This window comes from Tripterygium wilfordii, chromosome 21, assembly GCF_013401445.1.
Source record: "Tripterygium wilfordii isolate XIE 37 chromosome 21, ASM1340144v1, whole genome shotgun sequence".
Classification (NCBI taxonomy): domain Eukaryota; kingdom Viridiplantae; phylum Streptophyta; class Magnoliopsida; order Celastrales; family Celastraceae; genus Tripterygium; species Tripterygium wilfordii.
This window is the reverse complement of record NC_052252.1, coordinates 659,617-675,957: the sequence shown is the minus strand read 5'-3', so window position 1 is coordinate 675,957 and position 16,341 is coordinate 659,617. Positions and strand designations below refer to the sequence as shown.

The 16,341-nt window shown below is 36.9% G+C and overlaps 3 protein-coding genes across 4 annotated transcripts; 1 reads left to right on the top strand and 2 right to left on the bottom strand.

The window, feature by feature from the left end:
- Positions 1–989: 989 nt before the first annotated feature.
- LOC119988535 lies at positions 990–4,312 on the bottom strand. Its single transcript, XM_038833599.1, has 9 exons — positions 4,084–4,312; positions 3,928–3,984; positions 3,692–3,744; positions 2,993–3,044; positions 2,234–2,287; positions 2,085–2,141; positions 1,934–1,976; positions 1,598–1,645; positions 990–1,400 (listed from the first exon to the last, which is right to left on the bottom strand). The coding sequence occupies exons 1-9, from the start codon at positions 4,193–4,195 to the stop codon at positions 1,337–1,339; spliced, it is 540 nt and encodes a 179-aa protein (XP_038689527.1). The 5' UTR covers positions 4,196–4,312; the 3' UTR covers positions 990–1,336.
- Positions 4,313–4,456: 144 nt separating this feature from the next.
- Positions 4,457–6,379, top strand: LOC119988981 (ATP synthase gamma chain, chloroplastic-like). The gene has a single exon (XM_038834253.1). It carries the CDS (start codon positions 4,746–4,748, stop codon positions 5,880–5,882), a length of 1,137 nt encoding a protein of 378 aa, XP_038690181.1. The 5' UTR covers positions 4,457–4,745; the 3' UTR covers positions 5,883–6,379.
- A 373-nt stretch (positions 6,380–6,752) lies between these two features.
- On the bottom strand, positions 6,753–15,199 carry LOC119988979. Of its 2 annotated transcripts, none has more exons than XM_038834252.1 (10): positions 15,017–15,199; positions 14,029–14,638; positions 13,296–13,412; positions 12,558–12,640; positions 11,357–11,808; positions 10,323–10,501; positions 9,110–9,195; positions 8,728–8,861; positions 7,780–8,082; positions 6,753–7,103 (listed from the first exon to the last, which is right to left on the bottom strand). In XM_038834252.1, exons 2-10 carry the CDS (start codon positions 14,557–14,559, stop codon positions 6,916–6,918), a joined length of 2,073 nt encoding a protein of 690 aa, XP_038690180.1. In that variant the 5' UTR covers positions 14,560–14,638; positions 15,017–15,199; the 3' UTR covers positions 6,753–6,915. The 2 variants fall into 2 exon arrangements, with proteins under 2 accessions (XP_038690180.1, XP_038690179.1); XM_038834251.1 differs by having other exon boundaries at positions 14,029–14,621.
- Positions 15,200–16,341: the final 1,142 nt, after the last annotated feature.

The window sequence follows — 16,341 nt, the reverse complement described above, 5'->3', positions numbered from 1 at the left end:
TCACGCGTATGATGTACGCACCTCAATTGGACCGCGTCCATAGAACGAAAGTTCTGAGTGGGTCCCACTGAGAACAATCCAGAGATATGTAGAGTAATCCACTTGGCATCTATTCTTGCTTTTTTTTTTTAATTCTTTTAGATCCCAATTCGATCACGAAAGCTAGAGGTAATTGGGCCAAAGCCCGCAAGGCCTGGCCTGCACTTTGAGTGGGCTTGGGCTTACAAATTAAGGACTTGAACATTAAGCTTAAATTCTTTTGTTTTGTCAAGCTTAACCTAAGCTTTTATCACCTCACAAGGATTTAGAAGCTCCGTAAATTCTTTTGGAATTGTAGAGTTTGAAATTATCATCAAATAACATCTAAAATTTATATCTTGAGATCCAAGAGTCGTTGTCATGGATCCCCTCACAAGCGTTAGGGGAGGATTCAGAACAATTTAGACGGTTTTATGAATAGGATCCGGGGAATCTCAAATGCCCCTGAAAATTTAGACTCTAAAATTCCATCCAAAGGTCAATACCCAAGTGTCAGACCCTTGCTGTAGAGCATATATGTTGTATATGAGATAGTTCATCCATTTACATTACCTAGCTTAGCATTGTTTACTCTCTTTTTTCTTTTTAGTTTATTTGCAGATTCCCGACAAGACCATTGGATCTCAAGATTGGGATTTTATATGTCATTCGATGATAATTTCACTCTACAACTACAGGAGAATTACGAAGCCCTAAATCTGAATGGATCATTGTGGAGCCTCCAAATCCAAAGGGATCATGAAGTAGACATTTTCAAGCAGCATACAAACTTCGAACCCTTACTCTCAAGACACCTTTTTTGTAAGGTTACCCTCTCAACACTTATCAAAGGTGGTCTCTCTCTGAAGGGGCATGGTACGCAGTCAGTGTGTGCATATGTGCTTACCCTCTATGAACTCAGTACCAAAACATTTTCTGCTGAAAAATATATCTCCATTATAGCAGCAATATAAGCACAAAACAGTTTCATAGAAGCAGGAGACCAAAAACTGAAGTAGTAGATAACTCCAAAATTCTCACTGGTTAATACATTTATTATAAATTTTAATTGGCAGATGCACAAATAGCCTTTCAGTCTTTACTAGAAATCTAGTGTGAGATTTTCAAACAATGAATGTTCAACAAAGGTTTGTGTGATTGTGTCTGCGCTGTGTGCCAAAGCTAAAAATGGTGCGTTCCATAACTAGTAAAGTTAGTTGAACCTTGTTATGGAATTTGGAACAGCTAACCAGACGCGCCAAGGCAAGGATCACGACAGTTGAATGATATTTTACTCGGATCCATCAACTTGTCACGCTTATGTTGGTGGTTGCCATGCTCCAGGTTTGAAGGATGCACCGGATCCTGTGGGTTCTGAAGACCTGTAGAATATGGTTTTAGTAATGTACAAACATATGCGGAGTGAGAAATTTAACAAATGCAATATGTTTAATGCAGAGAGTAATAAGAGAAATCTACTTCTTCTTCGCTTCTAGCTTTTGATAAAATGGCATTCTAATAACAAGCCCTCTCTCCCTTTCTCTCCCTCTCTCTCCACGTCAGACAAACAAATACTTACTCTGGCGAAGGCTCTTCTTTTGCTTTCCCTGCCTCCGTCTCTTTACTCCTGCTTGATGACAAATTTTGTCAGCACTTAAATGGAAGCGTATATATTTGTGTATGAATCAAGTTCGTCAATGGACAGGGAAATCTAGCAAAACATTGCAACAGTTTGATTGAATCACAAAACGCCAGAGCCAAAGGATGGTAAGGTATACTTTGTTGGAGAAGTAAATGACTCTTATTCTTTTGGCTGGGCAGCCTTATTCAAAAAACAACAATGCACCTCAAATAACACAAACCTTGGATGCGGAAAAGTCATGCAGAATAATTGGGTGAGATCAATCCAACTTACCTTTCATCATCCCTTGCACCAGATACTTCCTCAGCTTTATCGGCTTAAGAACAAACAACATGACGGAAAATATCAGCCACAGACTCACAAATTACAAGCAATGATTTGATATATCCTTGCATGCAGTAATCTAGTAATAGGTATACAGTACCTTCTGAAGAAGGAAATTTCCGAATGAAACTTTTCAAGTCTGGGCCTCCAGCTTTGACTACACAGCAAATAAAATTATCAACAATTGTATGAGTGGAGAAATACGGTTAATGAGAAACTATTTCAGTGACCAACTGGCAGTGCTCTCACCTTTATGAGCAGGACCTTCTTTGGCCCTCTTCTCCACTTCCTCTTTCTTAAGAACTATGTATTTCAAAAAACAAAAAGGAACCATCTGAGCTGAGAACATAGAAATTACTCATAGTATCCTTCAACGTCACTATAATCAGAAGAGAATAGAAATATGATCGGACGTCATAATTTACAACAATTGAAAAAGTGGGGAAATAGAAGAAAGCTTGCAAAATCATCTTGTATTGTTCACACCTCATAAGAGAGATAACTACTATAAAGGGGTCTGGATGAAGTTAAATATTATCTAATTTTAAAAGCATCATCACATAGTAAACCTAAAAGGCTAAAACAACCTTATGGTAACAGTGAAGTAGTGAACTAATGCAACTATTAATCTAACATGGCATCTAAGTTATTTGCATTTACATCTAACTTGTGAAAGCATGCTTCCAGCCAAAGAAAATATTAAAATTAACATATTCGCAATAACCACAAATGGTTAAGAGAATCAATCAAAGCGAGCAATTATTGGTAGGACTGAAGTTATTTGGACAATTCTGTCAAGGAAAAGGATGACATGTTAAGGAATAAAAAAATATATATATAAACTTGGCATCATCACCAAACCCGTCGTTCCAAACCATTTTGAATTAGCTACATGAATCCACATGAGCAATTCTCTTCCGCCACTAGATAACGTTAACAATTACATAAGGTTAAAAAAAGTAACAGCAAAAATCAATTGAAGGCATGAAACTAGTCGGTAACACATACGTTCAACATTTAGCCTGACACGTTCACGCCTTACTTCCAGCTCCATCATTTCCCGAAGTGAACGTTAAATTGCAAATGACATAAAGAATTGTTCCACAATGTAGAATTGTCTTGTATGAAGATTACTACTTAGAAATTGGCCATTGTGGAAAGAAGTAGACGAATGAGTGGAGCTAATTGGCATGCAAAATCAAAACCCTTTTGAGTTTCCTTCATATAGTCCAGGGATGACATAAGTGGGGAAATAACATAATAACGAAAGGAAATATCATCCACATTTCTCTTTGGAATTGAGAATCAACTACCATTCACTTTCCCAATCACACAGATCAGCATAATGATCTTATATTATGAAAGGCCTTGCATCATAGCACAATATGGTAAAAAGAAATTGAGTAGTACACTATCAATGGGTTTATGATGCCAAGGACTTCAGTGAATCAAAACTTTTTGTAAGAAAATCATTATATTATAGGCGTTACCATACCTTCTTTTGATCGCTCAAGAGAACGGGTACGTGCTTAACTAAGATTTCACCATTACTCCAGAAAACCATATTTCAAAACAAATAAAATATTTCAATTTCCTTTTAAAAGAGATTTTTAATTATATAAGTATTCTTTTGAGGTTGAGGAGAGGGGACAAGGGAATGGATGGGAGATGAACCAGTGGATATTGGTAGAAGCTGAACTAGTTTACCTCAGGAGTTGGAGCTCTTTTGCGCTGCCCATTGAGCCAACATATCCATTCAACTACAATAATTCACAACCAGCCATTGAGCACAAAATCTTTCAGTTATCAATCAATCTATCAATTACCCAGGTCTCAAAACTTTTCTTTTGTTTGACAACAAACTATAAAACATTTGTATTTTAGCAAAATCTTTCAGTTATCCATCATCTCCTAAAGGAACAGGCTTTCGCCATGGTGCTTACCAGGAATTGTGGTTGGATCCTCCTCACCTTTGAAAATCACCCATCTTTTCTCTTTTACTAATGCGATGAACAATTTACAGCATCAGAAACACTGAGAATGATTCTGCGCAAGAATTAAAAGTCGCGAAACCCAATTCTAAAAAGAGAGCAGCTTACCTATACCATCAATCTCCTCCTTTCTGGCGAAGTATCTGTTCCCTGTCTTGTCTATACCAGAGATACTGCGACTACTGAAAAGCCCAGCAATTCTCGACAATAGCTTCGACATATCCTCTCTCTATGACCAATACTAATCGGAGCCCATTATGCTGTAACTATCAACGTCGACCGCTCAACGGTGAATCAAAATTCCTAACCTGGTGCGTAGTGCGTACTGCGTACTAGTGAATCAAAAATGTCGAAAAAAGCCTAGGTCTTGTTTGGCGACTTCGGTCTTGTTTTATTTTATTTTATTTTTTTGTTATGCGCTTTGTTTATCTTATCCTAAGAATGGAATATGGTTTTAATGTATGCCAAACAGACCCTTGATGTCAATCCCCGATGACTACCACTATAAAGTTCCAACCTTCGTCAATTATCAGCATGTTTCTCCTTTTGCCTCAAAATTTTCTCGGCAACCAAACAGCTGCGACCCTGAAAGGACCGAGAACGCTGGATTGCAAAAGCAGACTATCTATGTTAGACATCTCCTATGTCTTCCGCGTAAGTCCGGTCTGAAACTCATATAAATGTAAGAATCTCTGAAACCTGCTTTGATCTCTGTTAGACTGGGTATTTGTAGAAACCAAAGGAAAAGACAAGAAATTTTACATAACAATATGTATTGTTCGAATTTACCCACATGGGTCTCCTCAATACCTTCAATTTCGGCCCCATTTTCATTCTCTGGTCAATTTTCTCAAAACCCATTTCCCTTTTTAACCCTCAATACTTCTCCCTGGAAGAATGTGTCTCTATCTTCACGGTATACCTCAATTCGCTGTAGTAGTCTCCGTAAACTGCGGGAGCGAATTGATTCTATAACGAATACGCTGAAGATCACTGAAGCAATGAAACTTGTGTCAGCTGCGAAGGTCCGGCGAGCTCAGGAAGCTGTCATCAATGGCAGACCATTCGCTCAGAAGCTGTTTGAAATGCTGTACTATATTAATGAGCAGTGCCAATTGGAGGATGTTGATGTACCCTTAACAGAAGTTAGGCCTTGCAAGAATGTAGCTCTTGTTGTTGTAACTGGTGATAGAGGTCTTTGCGGTGGGTTTAATAATTTGGTGATCAAAAAGGCTGAGGCTCGGATGGCGGAATTGAAGGAACTTGGGATAGATTATACTGTTATTAGTGTAGGCAAGAAGGGGAATGCTTATTTTAAGAATAGACCAAATATTCCAGTTGATAGGTTTATTGAAGGAAGGAGTTTTCCAACAGCAAAAGAGGCTCAAATGATTGCTGATGATGTTTTTTCATTATTTGTTAGTGAGGAGGTTGATAAAGTTGAGTTAATCTATACTAAGTTTGTGTCATTGGTTAAGTCCGTTCCAGTGATTCGTACATTGCTCCCTTTGTCACCAAAGGGAGTGGTTTGCGATGTGAATGGGAAGAGTGTTGATGCTGCAGAAGATGAGTTGTTTAGGTTAACAACCAACGAAGGGAAGTTGGCTGTGGAGAGGGACAAGGTGAGGGTGAAGCAGCCGGAGATTTCACCTCTTTTGGAGTTTGAGCAAGACCCAGCTCAGATTCTAGATGCCCTGATGCCACTCTATTTAAATAGTCAGATATTGAGGGCATTGCAGGAGTCACTGGCAAGTGAGCTTGCAGCCAGGATGAATGCCATGAGCAATGCAACAGATAATGCAGTTGACTTGAAGAAGGAGCTCTCAACTGTTTACAACAGGGAACGGCAGTCCAAAATCACCAGGGAGATATTGGAGATTGTTGCTGGAGCAGAAGCACTATTGTAGTATGACAATTTTGGATCCTATTTCATCATTACATGTTCCTTATCTATGAGTTTACTGTCTTCCTGCACAACAATAGCTACTTGAATAGACTCAATACATCAGTTGCTAATCATGGGCAAAGATTAAGTCTTTTTGACAAGAATGAAATAAGAAGACGAGATTCTTATTGTTTTTTCAGTAGTTATGTGATAAATGGTGCCTGTTTTGATTTGTTCCAAGAAAAAAGAGCGTCTGTTGTGACTTTGTTAGGTTAGGTTATGAAATTGGCTGTTGGAATTTGAGCTTGACAGGCACCGAATTTAGAGTAGGAGAATCATCACTGATGAAGCTCTATGTTAGGTTTTTGATGGTCAATATAGAAAATTCTCAAGGCAGTAGCATTGTCTGGTGAATTTTCAGTCTGAATAGAATAGGTATGGGAATATACTGATATACCTGAACCCATTGAAAGAACACCATTGATTTAATGATTTAAATCTAAATCAGTATTGAGATTACTTGCATTACCATTTCACCTCTGCGAACCTTTTATATAGCAAAAGAATCAGAGTTCAATTGAAATTTCTTCTTCCTTGCGTCTGAAACTAGTTTAGTGAGGATTTGGAATGAAATCTGGAAGAGCACTTCATGGATAGCTTTCTGCCCGGGTGATGTGGGATGAAGGAATGACCAATCACCTTCCACTAGAGAACCTTTAGCATCATTACCTCCCCTCCTCAAAGACACACGTCCTCTCAAAACGAGTCAAACTGCCGATTTTAAATTAAAATCCACTTCAATTGTCCAGGCAGTTTCCCATGGTAGTTCTGTTTATGATCAGACATGCAGAATTATTATATGTTATTCCAAATGACTTGGACAGGATCAACAGTCTCAAGTTTCACTGGCATTAAGACATGCTATGGCAATAATCGACCAAAGCCGGAGAGTACCAGAACAGAAAGAACGTCAAACAATGAGAAACGTTCGTTCATAGAAATCGGCGAAGAAAAAGAAAAGAAAGCTTGTGTTGCACAAAAAGAGAAGCCAAATGTCATTTACTTCCCCGTTGAAGGTTTGGATACAGTCCTGTAGAACACTCCATGTGCATTTGCAAGAACTGGAACAAGTCCATGTTCTTTTCGTTTTCTAAATGACTGTAAGTCTTTACAACATAGTCATGCTTTTGTCCATACATGTGAGTAGCACATGCTGCTTTGTATGCCAGAAGCTGCAAATCACCTGCACAAATAATAATCAAAATTATACTTTCACGAATTCTGGCTGAATTTTAATAAACAAAAACAACAAACAGGCTGAAACAGCGCCATTGAAAGAGATAAATGTCATAAAACTATAATACAATGATTAGGGAGTAAATTTCACAGAGATAAGAATGAACGTTCATCAGAAGATTTTTGTTCGAAATTGGGTAAGAGGAAATCCAGCCACAAGCAATCTAATGACTGATTACCAACTCCACAGATCAGTGCAATCATTGTGGGTGTTCAGTTTGGGTTGTTGCATTTCACATTTATATATTTTATAATACTCCCCCTCATGTTGAGCCGGGCAATCCGAAAACCCAACACGTGCACAACAAACGAGGCCCAACAATGAGGCTACTCACAAAATACCATCATTTGGGGCAACAACAAAGACATGCAAAGGACTGTCGGATTGTCCAGCCCATTCGTGAGGGAGAATGTTAGAATATGTATAAATTATATGAAATGCCTCAACCCAACAAGTTAACTTATTGGGTTAAATGACAAAGTGACTAATCTTAACGGGTACACCATATTATTACTCAATTTAGCATACGGCTCATTAATGCATGAAGCATCATGCAGTTTTTCATAATCATGAATGTAGAGAAGTCACAAACTCCAATATATAAGATAAGATGCAACTGCACCTGCTTCTATCTCTGATTTAAGGATACTCTTACTGAAGTGACGGGTCAACCACCATCTGCAGCGGAATCTCCAAGCCTTCCTAGCTTTATGCTCGAGAAATACTTTGGGAAACCGATTGTAACAAGCAGAATAATTTTGCCGCTTCATACCATCCTCGTTAAGGCATCCGGACATTCTGTCCTCTTCATATTGAGTGAGTTTAAGAAAGCAAATGGCAAACTCTCTCCATGTATTACATTCGGCAAAGGTAGCATCTAAATGTAAAGCTATCATTTCCAACAGGGATTCAAGACCATAATCCCCTACACATCGCAACCAAGAGATACAGATATAAGCAATCCTAAAGCAACTGAAACTTCAAATTTTAAAGGGACCAGAATAAGAAATAGAACACCCTAAGCCCGAAACCTGAACCTTATCAATAGAATAAGGACAAGAGTAAGAACAAGAAGAACCATAAATCCGAACAACTAGAGATTTGATTCAACGTCTTTCCCAACTTAAAAAAGAGGTGATCTGCTATGAGAATTTCAATATAAGTGAAGAATCCATATTTAATAAAATATATAAAGGCTTTAGTTAAAAGGATCAATGAGGTTTAAAGTTGGGTCTAGGGTCCATGACTATTCTTATTTATTCTTAGGGTTTAGGCATACAGATTCTTTAAATGTGGTTAGTATTTATGTCTCAGAGCCCATAATTTAGGGTTTAGGTTTGTTATTATCCTTATCAAGCTTTATCCGACACACTGATTCTATGAGACATAAAACCTCTGTTAATTGGACAAGTAAGAAGCAGCACTGTAGGATTTGTTACTCGAAAATAGTTCTGCAATTTCAAAGCCCCCTTCCATCAAATCAAAAAGGAAAAGAAAAATAAGCAGAAAGAAGGATTATAGGATTCCTCATCTACCTCAAACACGGTAAGATATTTTAGCTGGTATATACCTTTTCGATGCATCAAGACAAGCTTTGCCACTGTATGGCTACAAGTTGGATCCCGTTTCAAGATGTTTTCCAAAGAGGTTGAAAGCATAACATAGTCCTTACGATCAAAGCACTCCAAAATACTCACCCTCAATCTGCACAAATTAAACACAAAAATGCTTTCACCAACAAAATTCCTGAAGGAATGAGTAAACAAAGCTTATCACTTGACAGTCTAAAATGCTCTTTTCCCTTTCTCCTTAAATTTTCCAACCCAATTAAGCACTTTGACTTCCTTTCCAAGTGAAGTTAATTCACATTATTTTATCAAGAACAAAGATTTCAAATCCCATAGGCCTCAAGACAACCAGGAAAAGAAAGAACGGAGCAATGAAGTATATACCTAAAAGGAAGTGCTATATCTGAGTTACCACATATCTCCTCAAGTTCATTTAGCGCCTTATCAACTTGACCTCCAATCAGTAATAACTGTCATTAAACCAAGAAAAAAAAAAACTTGAGAAATACTCATAGAAACTTCGATGAAGAAACAAATAATAACCCCGTATTAGTTGGAGGCTGATAAATACAAAGTTTAAAGATTTTCAACCATAATAAACATGCAAAAGCTCAAGCACAAGCAGGAAACATTATGTAACATGATCAGAAAAGAACAAATCTGTCAAAAAAAGAACAATTTTTCTAGAGTACCAAAATTTCACCACCAAAAATTTGGCAGCAATGTTAATTGGCAGACCAAACAATCTTGCACATCATTAAAATTACCTAATGCATGGACCAGAATCACTCAAGTGCAGAAAATGGGACAGTTTTTTTTTCTCAGTGACATACAATTACGCTCAGAAATTTTGAATGTTAGATTCACCCAGTTGAGCTTCTGCAGTGAATATCTATCCTACGTGAAAAAACAGACTTTTGTCTGACAATCATACCCATACGATTTATATAAACTAAAACCAGGCTTTTTGATAGACACAATTGTGATTATATTCATGACTTTGAATCTAATAAAACATAGACGGACTTTGAAAACCAGGATTTCATTATTAAGCTTCGAGCCTTCCATATTCCTTTTCCTTGGACTCTAAAAGACTTCCTAAACGCACTATGGCAAAAAGTTACTATTGCTTTCTTCCCCAGAAAATTTTCATATGATAAGCTAGTTAAATATAATTCATTATAGGAGTTCTGAAGGCATGACATCTTTTTAATAAAGCAGAGATGAGATATTACAACCCTTTATCGAGAATTCCAGTTCTTTGTTCCTGATAAAATAAATTCTCAAGTAGAGATGAAATGTTAACTCTAGGCCAAAAAAGAGATACAAAGGGCTCACTTGATAAAAGCAAAATGAGGACTTAGTTCGAAGGAAAACTAAAGACCAGACACAACTCAGCATGGTGGAGACAAATGAGACGTGCAACAAGCAAATTATACAAATCTGTAACTAGATTCTTCCTACATACAAGTGCATGGGGCAACTGTTAGGAAAGATTTTAGATAAAAATTTAATTTAGAAAGATGACGGACACAGATAATTCTGTTCAACAATCTTAACTAAAAAATTTCATATCATACTTGTCTGTTGCTTTTACCTGTATCAGAGGAAGTAAGGCAGCTAATACAGGAGGTGTGGAGTGAAGAGCAAGCCGCAGATATTTCACCGCATTCTTATAATGGTCATTAAGATTTCTTAAATGCATATAGATAAAGTCTTCAGTAATCTCATTAGAATGAGGAAATCTCAGGGGCAGCAGCCATGAATCCAAGCGACCTGTCACAAGAAAGCCAGAATTTGATTGCACATAATAAATGCTTGTAGGAAACAGCAATAGGGCAAAGTCTAGAACACAATATAAATAATAAAAAGGAAACAACAATATTTTGTAATTAAATTTTCTACCAAAGGAATACAACAGCTTCCCATGACTCTCAGTTTGCACTTCATTATAGCATTGATGGAAATGTTTGGGTTTTACACCAACTACACAAAATAACAAGCTTTGATGGTAAAATCGAAAAATGCGAAAAATAATGGCCAGCATATATGGGACCAACAACTACGAAGAGGCACGAGTTAGTTCCACTAAACTGTCAAAAATCCTAATAATCAAACTCACTAATTTCAATCATCCAAGTAAAACTAAAGCATTCATCTTTGATTTAGCCCTCATAATAATAATCTGTGAAAAAACTAAAGCTCATCCTCATGAGCACTTGAAATCTAAAAGGAAGCGCACCATGGAAAACATAATACAGCATCAAAATACCAACCATAAATAAAATAAATAAATAAAAAGCTTTGAAATGCAATTGGCTTCCTCTGACTTATTAAGCAGTGCAACTTTAGAGCCTAGTCGACTCTCTCCTGTTTTTCATTTATCTGTTCTGAGTTTCTTTATGATTAGGTCATGCATGATGGATCACATTGCTTGGTATTTTTTGAATAAGCCCCAAACATCAGGTATGATGTTCATGATGCAGCAACATGGACTCCTGCCTACTTCCAAAAGATATTCGGTGATATGCACTCATAAGCTGAGTCAAGACAATTGTAGAAAAGAACAAATTTTACAGGCAGATAATAAATCAACACCAAGATAATATAAGCGAAATGTAAGGGACTGACCAAGGGCGTAGAAGACAGAATCATCATGCACATGACCAACATCATTATCAGAAAGGGCCCCTTCCTCATCAGAATTAACATCGATGTCCTGCGTTTGGAAGACTTGTGGGCTATTCTCTCTATGCAGCTGAACATCATCCTCCACAGAAGCTTCTCCGTGTTGGTAACTCTCAGCCTTCTCGGGTATTTCTTTATGAATCCTGACAGATGTATCCGAATCATATTGAACGGACGCACCAGCTTCATGACTACCAAGTGCTTCATGATTCTCTGTGCCAACAATTTGGTCGCTGAATATCACTTCTGAGATGTTTTGCAAGGAGGCATCAATCTGGTCTGAATCTTTGCACCGCATCTCTTCTGGCATACTGGAATACCACATCTGACAGGATGTCAAGCCTATCATCATGTATGACATTGGGTAACTCCTAAATTCATTCTCTTGCACCATACTGAGAAAAAAAAAAAAAAAAAAAACCAAAATTATTATGGTTCAGATGAAGACAAAAAAATAGTTTTCCTCCTCAAGGAAGGTAAAACTACATCATTAACAAAATCATGAAAACTTGAAATGCAATAATTATTTCCCTACTAACTGTAAATATTTCATTTATCTTATTTAAACATGGTTGAAGCAAGCCCAAAAAATTGCCTAGCTTACTTCTGATCACTAAGAGCCACCAATCACAGAGCCATTAAGTTCCAAAAACTGCTTAATGACTAATGAGCATAGAGGGATATGCAGATAAAGAAAACAAAAACATTTAGATTACTTATATCTTAACCAAGTAGCACGACTTTAAGGCAAGACACCAATATGCATAGTTTCATGACTGAAAGTTGTCAGCACAAAAGACCAGATGAGCACCTAACTAGGCTAAATACAGCAAGGCAGATTTGATAAGACTTACTATTGAAAGAAGTTCGTCACTCACTGAAGCAATACACACAGCCAAGACAAAACTACACAAACCTCTGACATGATTTGCTTTGAGAATTCCATGTGAAGGGATATTAAAGATTTAGATTGGAGTTCAAAAGTTTCTACATTAGACAAACAAACCTAATTTCTTAAAAATCCTCAAAATACCATCAAAGAAAAAAAAACCAACAAAAACCTCGGAAATAAAAGTCTCAAAGCTCACATTAAAGCGAAAAGGCTGAAAAAATTATTAATCAAAGCGAAAAGGCCGAATAATACCTTAAAGCAGCATGATGTGCTTCCTCAACATTTCCTTGTGCAAGACAAAAAAGGATGAACTCCATATGAACAAGAAATCTATCCTGTTCAATAAGTAAAAGTCATTAAATGAAGAAAGAGATACATAATGCATATAGAAATATTGAACAGTATAAAGTCAGGTTAGTCCACTATTTCCAAGCCAAGATTCAGGCTGTGCAACTTTGCAGCCAGTTGTAACTAGGCATTTGCATCTGTGCAGATTGCAGTATGCACTTAATAAATACACATATGTCCATGTATATGGCCTTCTAACCATATCATACCATCTCTATTTCTAATAGAGTACATGATAAAATCCTCATAAAACATAGATGTGGTCTTTCTACATAAAAAAGAAGCATCTCGTCCACAAAATCTTACTCTTTCTGCAGTCCCAAAAACTGCAGTGCGATTGTTTTCTTCCTTGCTTATTTTCTTTTCATAGTAAAATCCTCATCCTAAACATTACCAACTCTTCTATTAGTTTACTTTCTTTTCACAGAACCCCCAAAGTTTGCTAATCCCAGTTTTCAGTTATTCCTGCATAGAGCCTTCTCCCTTTAACAACCATCCTTGTTTATAGGAATTGCCCACATCATCACACAATGAAAGAAACCCTCAGTAAGAGGCCAAATGTTGACAGTTATATTAGAAGCAAACAAGGAAAAATTGACCATAAATAAAGTAAAAAACTAAAAGAAAGTGCTTGTGGTATACCTGTATTGGCTGATCCTTTTTAGATCGAATCTTTCTCATCCATATATCATATATGTGCTTGATCCTTGTTGGGTTGATATCGTCACCTTCTATACGCTTAAGAAGCTCCAATGACATCTATATATATTGGGAACGTACTTAATGAGTTTCAATAATCATATTCTTCACATTATATAAATGGAAAAGTTTCAAAACAACTTCAGAAAGCCCAAATTAAGCATGAAATCAAGAAATGTAGAGTCGTGCCGAAACTAAGTAAAGCTAATGAAATATTGTAGCAAGACCTGAGATAGAAACTTTCACACAAAGATTGGGAAAAAAAATCCTCTCGAAGTATACTATTGTCATGTATCAAAAAATCATTGGTTTTGTTTAAATTGTGCCAAAAAAATTTCAAAAAGTTTTATCACAGTTCTATGCCTTTTTTAAATTATAAAAAGGAATTCAATCTTACAATTTCCAAAACCTTGAAATTTTAGTCTGTGTAAAATAATAGACATGGTGCTGATGCAGCTGTTTTCATGTGAGCAACACAGCTAATCAAATCCAGGGAAAAAGCAAAAGGCAATGGTCACTTATCTACTCAGCTTACACACATACATAAAATAAACATACAGATGGTTCATCTGCCCAATAATAAATACTATATCAAGCATTAATAATCAGTGCCCCAGATAAACACCTACAGAATGCCTTACACGACAATGCAAAAAGGTTTGGGATGAAATTGTACCGTATACTTAAACCGATTCATAGTAGGACATTTTTCCTTGCTCGTTCCTTTCAACAACATGCTCAGTACACCACTTGCCTCTTCCCAATTGTGCTGACCCACAAGCTTGCACAAAAGACGGTGCAGTCTACCACGAGTCTCCCACCGCAGATTGGTGGAACCAACTCCAAGTAAATACGAAGGCTTAGTTAAAGATCTGACGGTTCTTTTATACATCTTGGCTGGTATTGCAAAGTGACCATTATCAATCATTATGCCTAACTTCCTTTTACGATTCTGGGCATTTTCTTCGCCGTCTTCAAGATACATATTGTCATCCTTGGCATTTTCTTCGCCATCTTCAAGTTCCATATTGTCATCCTTCGAAATAGAATCATTTCCGCTAGGACCCTCTTCAGATTCTGCTTTGTGATCTTTCGAAATTGTTTCACATTTGATAGCATGAGTTTCAATTTCTGTTCTCAGCTCCTCCCATGTATCTTCTACCTTCCGAACACCACCAACAAAATCCACCATGTGATCTTCGGACATCTTTGAGTTCAGAGGACCACATGCAACTGGCAACACTTTAAAATCCAAACGTACATTCGCTTCTGAAATTCAGTTTAACCTAAATATATCAGGAAAAAGACATTGACGTGATTTATCATACCAAATAACCAATTAACATATGATCATAAGCAGAGTGAGCTTTCATCTCCTCCTTCTCTTCTTGTAAGAGTCATGACCGGGATGTCTGTGGAAAGGAAAGAACTTGAAGTAGTTCAATCCTACTTCAATCCTGGAAGCCACGGGAACTACTGGTTTTTCTACGAGTGCCGGCTCTCTTAGGTTCCTTCTCTGGTTTTATTCTGACCCTAAACTTTTGTGGCTCATCACAACAAAGACTTTCTAAGTTTCAGTACGAGGAAGAGTAGATTGTCAATGATTCCTCTACAAACAAATCCCAAAACAGCTAACTTTTAACAGAAAAGAAATCTGAAATTACCTGTCAGACCAGAGCATTCGTTCTCTCAAACTCTTCCGTTTTAGTTGCCAGAACACGAGCTAACGCCGGATTCTCAGTCGGGTTGGTCACCGGAGAAGATGCAGAGTCGTACAGACGGGACTTGATAAGTGGCCGCCAAAGACAAAGAAAGGGAAAGATCCAATTCGGATTTGCGCGTTTGGGGTTTCGAGTTTCGACCCTTTGCAAAAATAAATTGGGCTTCTCTATTGGGCTTAGTCTGGTTATGTGGGCTCAGATATAAGTTAGGTCTTAAAGCCAAGGGCCGGCCCATTGGCCCAACAACATATTTATTACTATAAGAAGCTAATAGTAATTGATATGCATACACCCTGAGCCACTGTTAATTGAAAGTGATAAGAATAGTGTGTATCACTCTGGTGATTAAGTTTCGAATCTCCTCTCCGTTTCCAAATAATTGATATGCATAAAAAAAACTATATACAAATTATGAAAATTATTTGTATATTATCACAGTAAAATGCTAGATAGATATCCACCTGGCAAAGCCACGTCCCTTTGTATAGATAGATATCCACCTTAGGCTAATGGACAAGTAATATAATGTGACAAGTATGTGGAGACAATTTTAGGGTCAAAATATATCAAAGAATGAATTCAAAGGTAGAATGGCACGAAAATGAACAGTATATGTGGCCCCATTATTTCTATCTATCAAATAAAAGCTTCTTTATAATGATTATCCATCAAATTGGACAAACAACCTTTACACAAATCTAGCCATCTCTAAAGGGAATTTTAAAAAGTTTTTATTTTACCAACGATATCATACAAATTTATCATTTGGATATTCGATATAGACGAATATTTAAACCGTCAAAATTTTTAAGAGTTTTTGTCTATGCATCAAATGTAAACTAATCTCTTTATTGTGTGTTTTTAAAGTTTGTTGTCACAATTATATTTTTAAAAAAACATTTGAAAGAAAAAAAATTATTTGGTAAAGAAGTGGAGTTGATTTTCCGGGAAATTAAGTGGAACTTGCATGTACAAAATGAGATTGATATCTTTCATGAAAAAAAGACATATAACAAGTGATGGATAGGTCCAAGCCGACACCCAAACAATGAAAGTGATGTACCTAAATAATTGATTTAATGATGACTTATGAGGCTTTTTCTTTTTTAACCAATAACGACATCATACAAATTTTGTCATTTGAACATTCGATATATGCTTAAACTTGAGCCGTTAGGCTCATGTGCACGGAAGTTTCTCATTTTGACAAAACCCAACGAGTGGCCACAATGATATTACTCTCAGTGAAAAACGAATTAGGAATCTTC

Excerpts from the sequence above, each read along its gene's own strand:
- LOC119988535 (XM_038833599.1), bottom strand. The coding sequence starts at position 4,195 with ATGTCGAAGCTATTGTCGAGAATTGCTGGGCTTTTCAGTAGTCGCAGT. Across the intron at positions 3,745-3,927 it reads GGATCCAACCACAATTCCTG|TTGAATGGATATGTTGGCTC; the intron begins GTAAGCACCATG and ends GAATTATTGTAG. Across the intron at positions 2,288-2,992 it reads TGTCAGGCTAAATGTTGAAC|TTCTTAAGAAAGAGGAAGTG; the intron begins GTATGTGTTACC and ends TGAAATACATAG.
- LOC119988981 (XM_038834253.1), top strand. The coding sequence starts at position 4,746 with ATGTATTGTTCGAATTTACCCACATGGGTCTCCTCAATACCTTCAATT.
- LOC119988979 (XM_038834252.1), bottom strand. The coding sequence starts at position 14,559 with ATGTCCGAAGATCACATGGTGGATTTTGTTGGTGGTGTTCGGAAGGTA. Across the intron at positions 12,641-13,295 it reads AAAAGGATCAGCCAATACAG|GATAGATTTCTTGTTCATAT; the intron begins GTATACCACAAG and ends CTTATTGAACAG. Across the intron at positions 8,083-8,727 it reads TGTCTTGATGCATCGAAAAG|GGGATTATGGTCTTGAATCC; the intron begins GTATATACCAGC and ends TGCGATGTGTAG.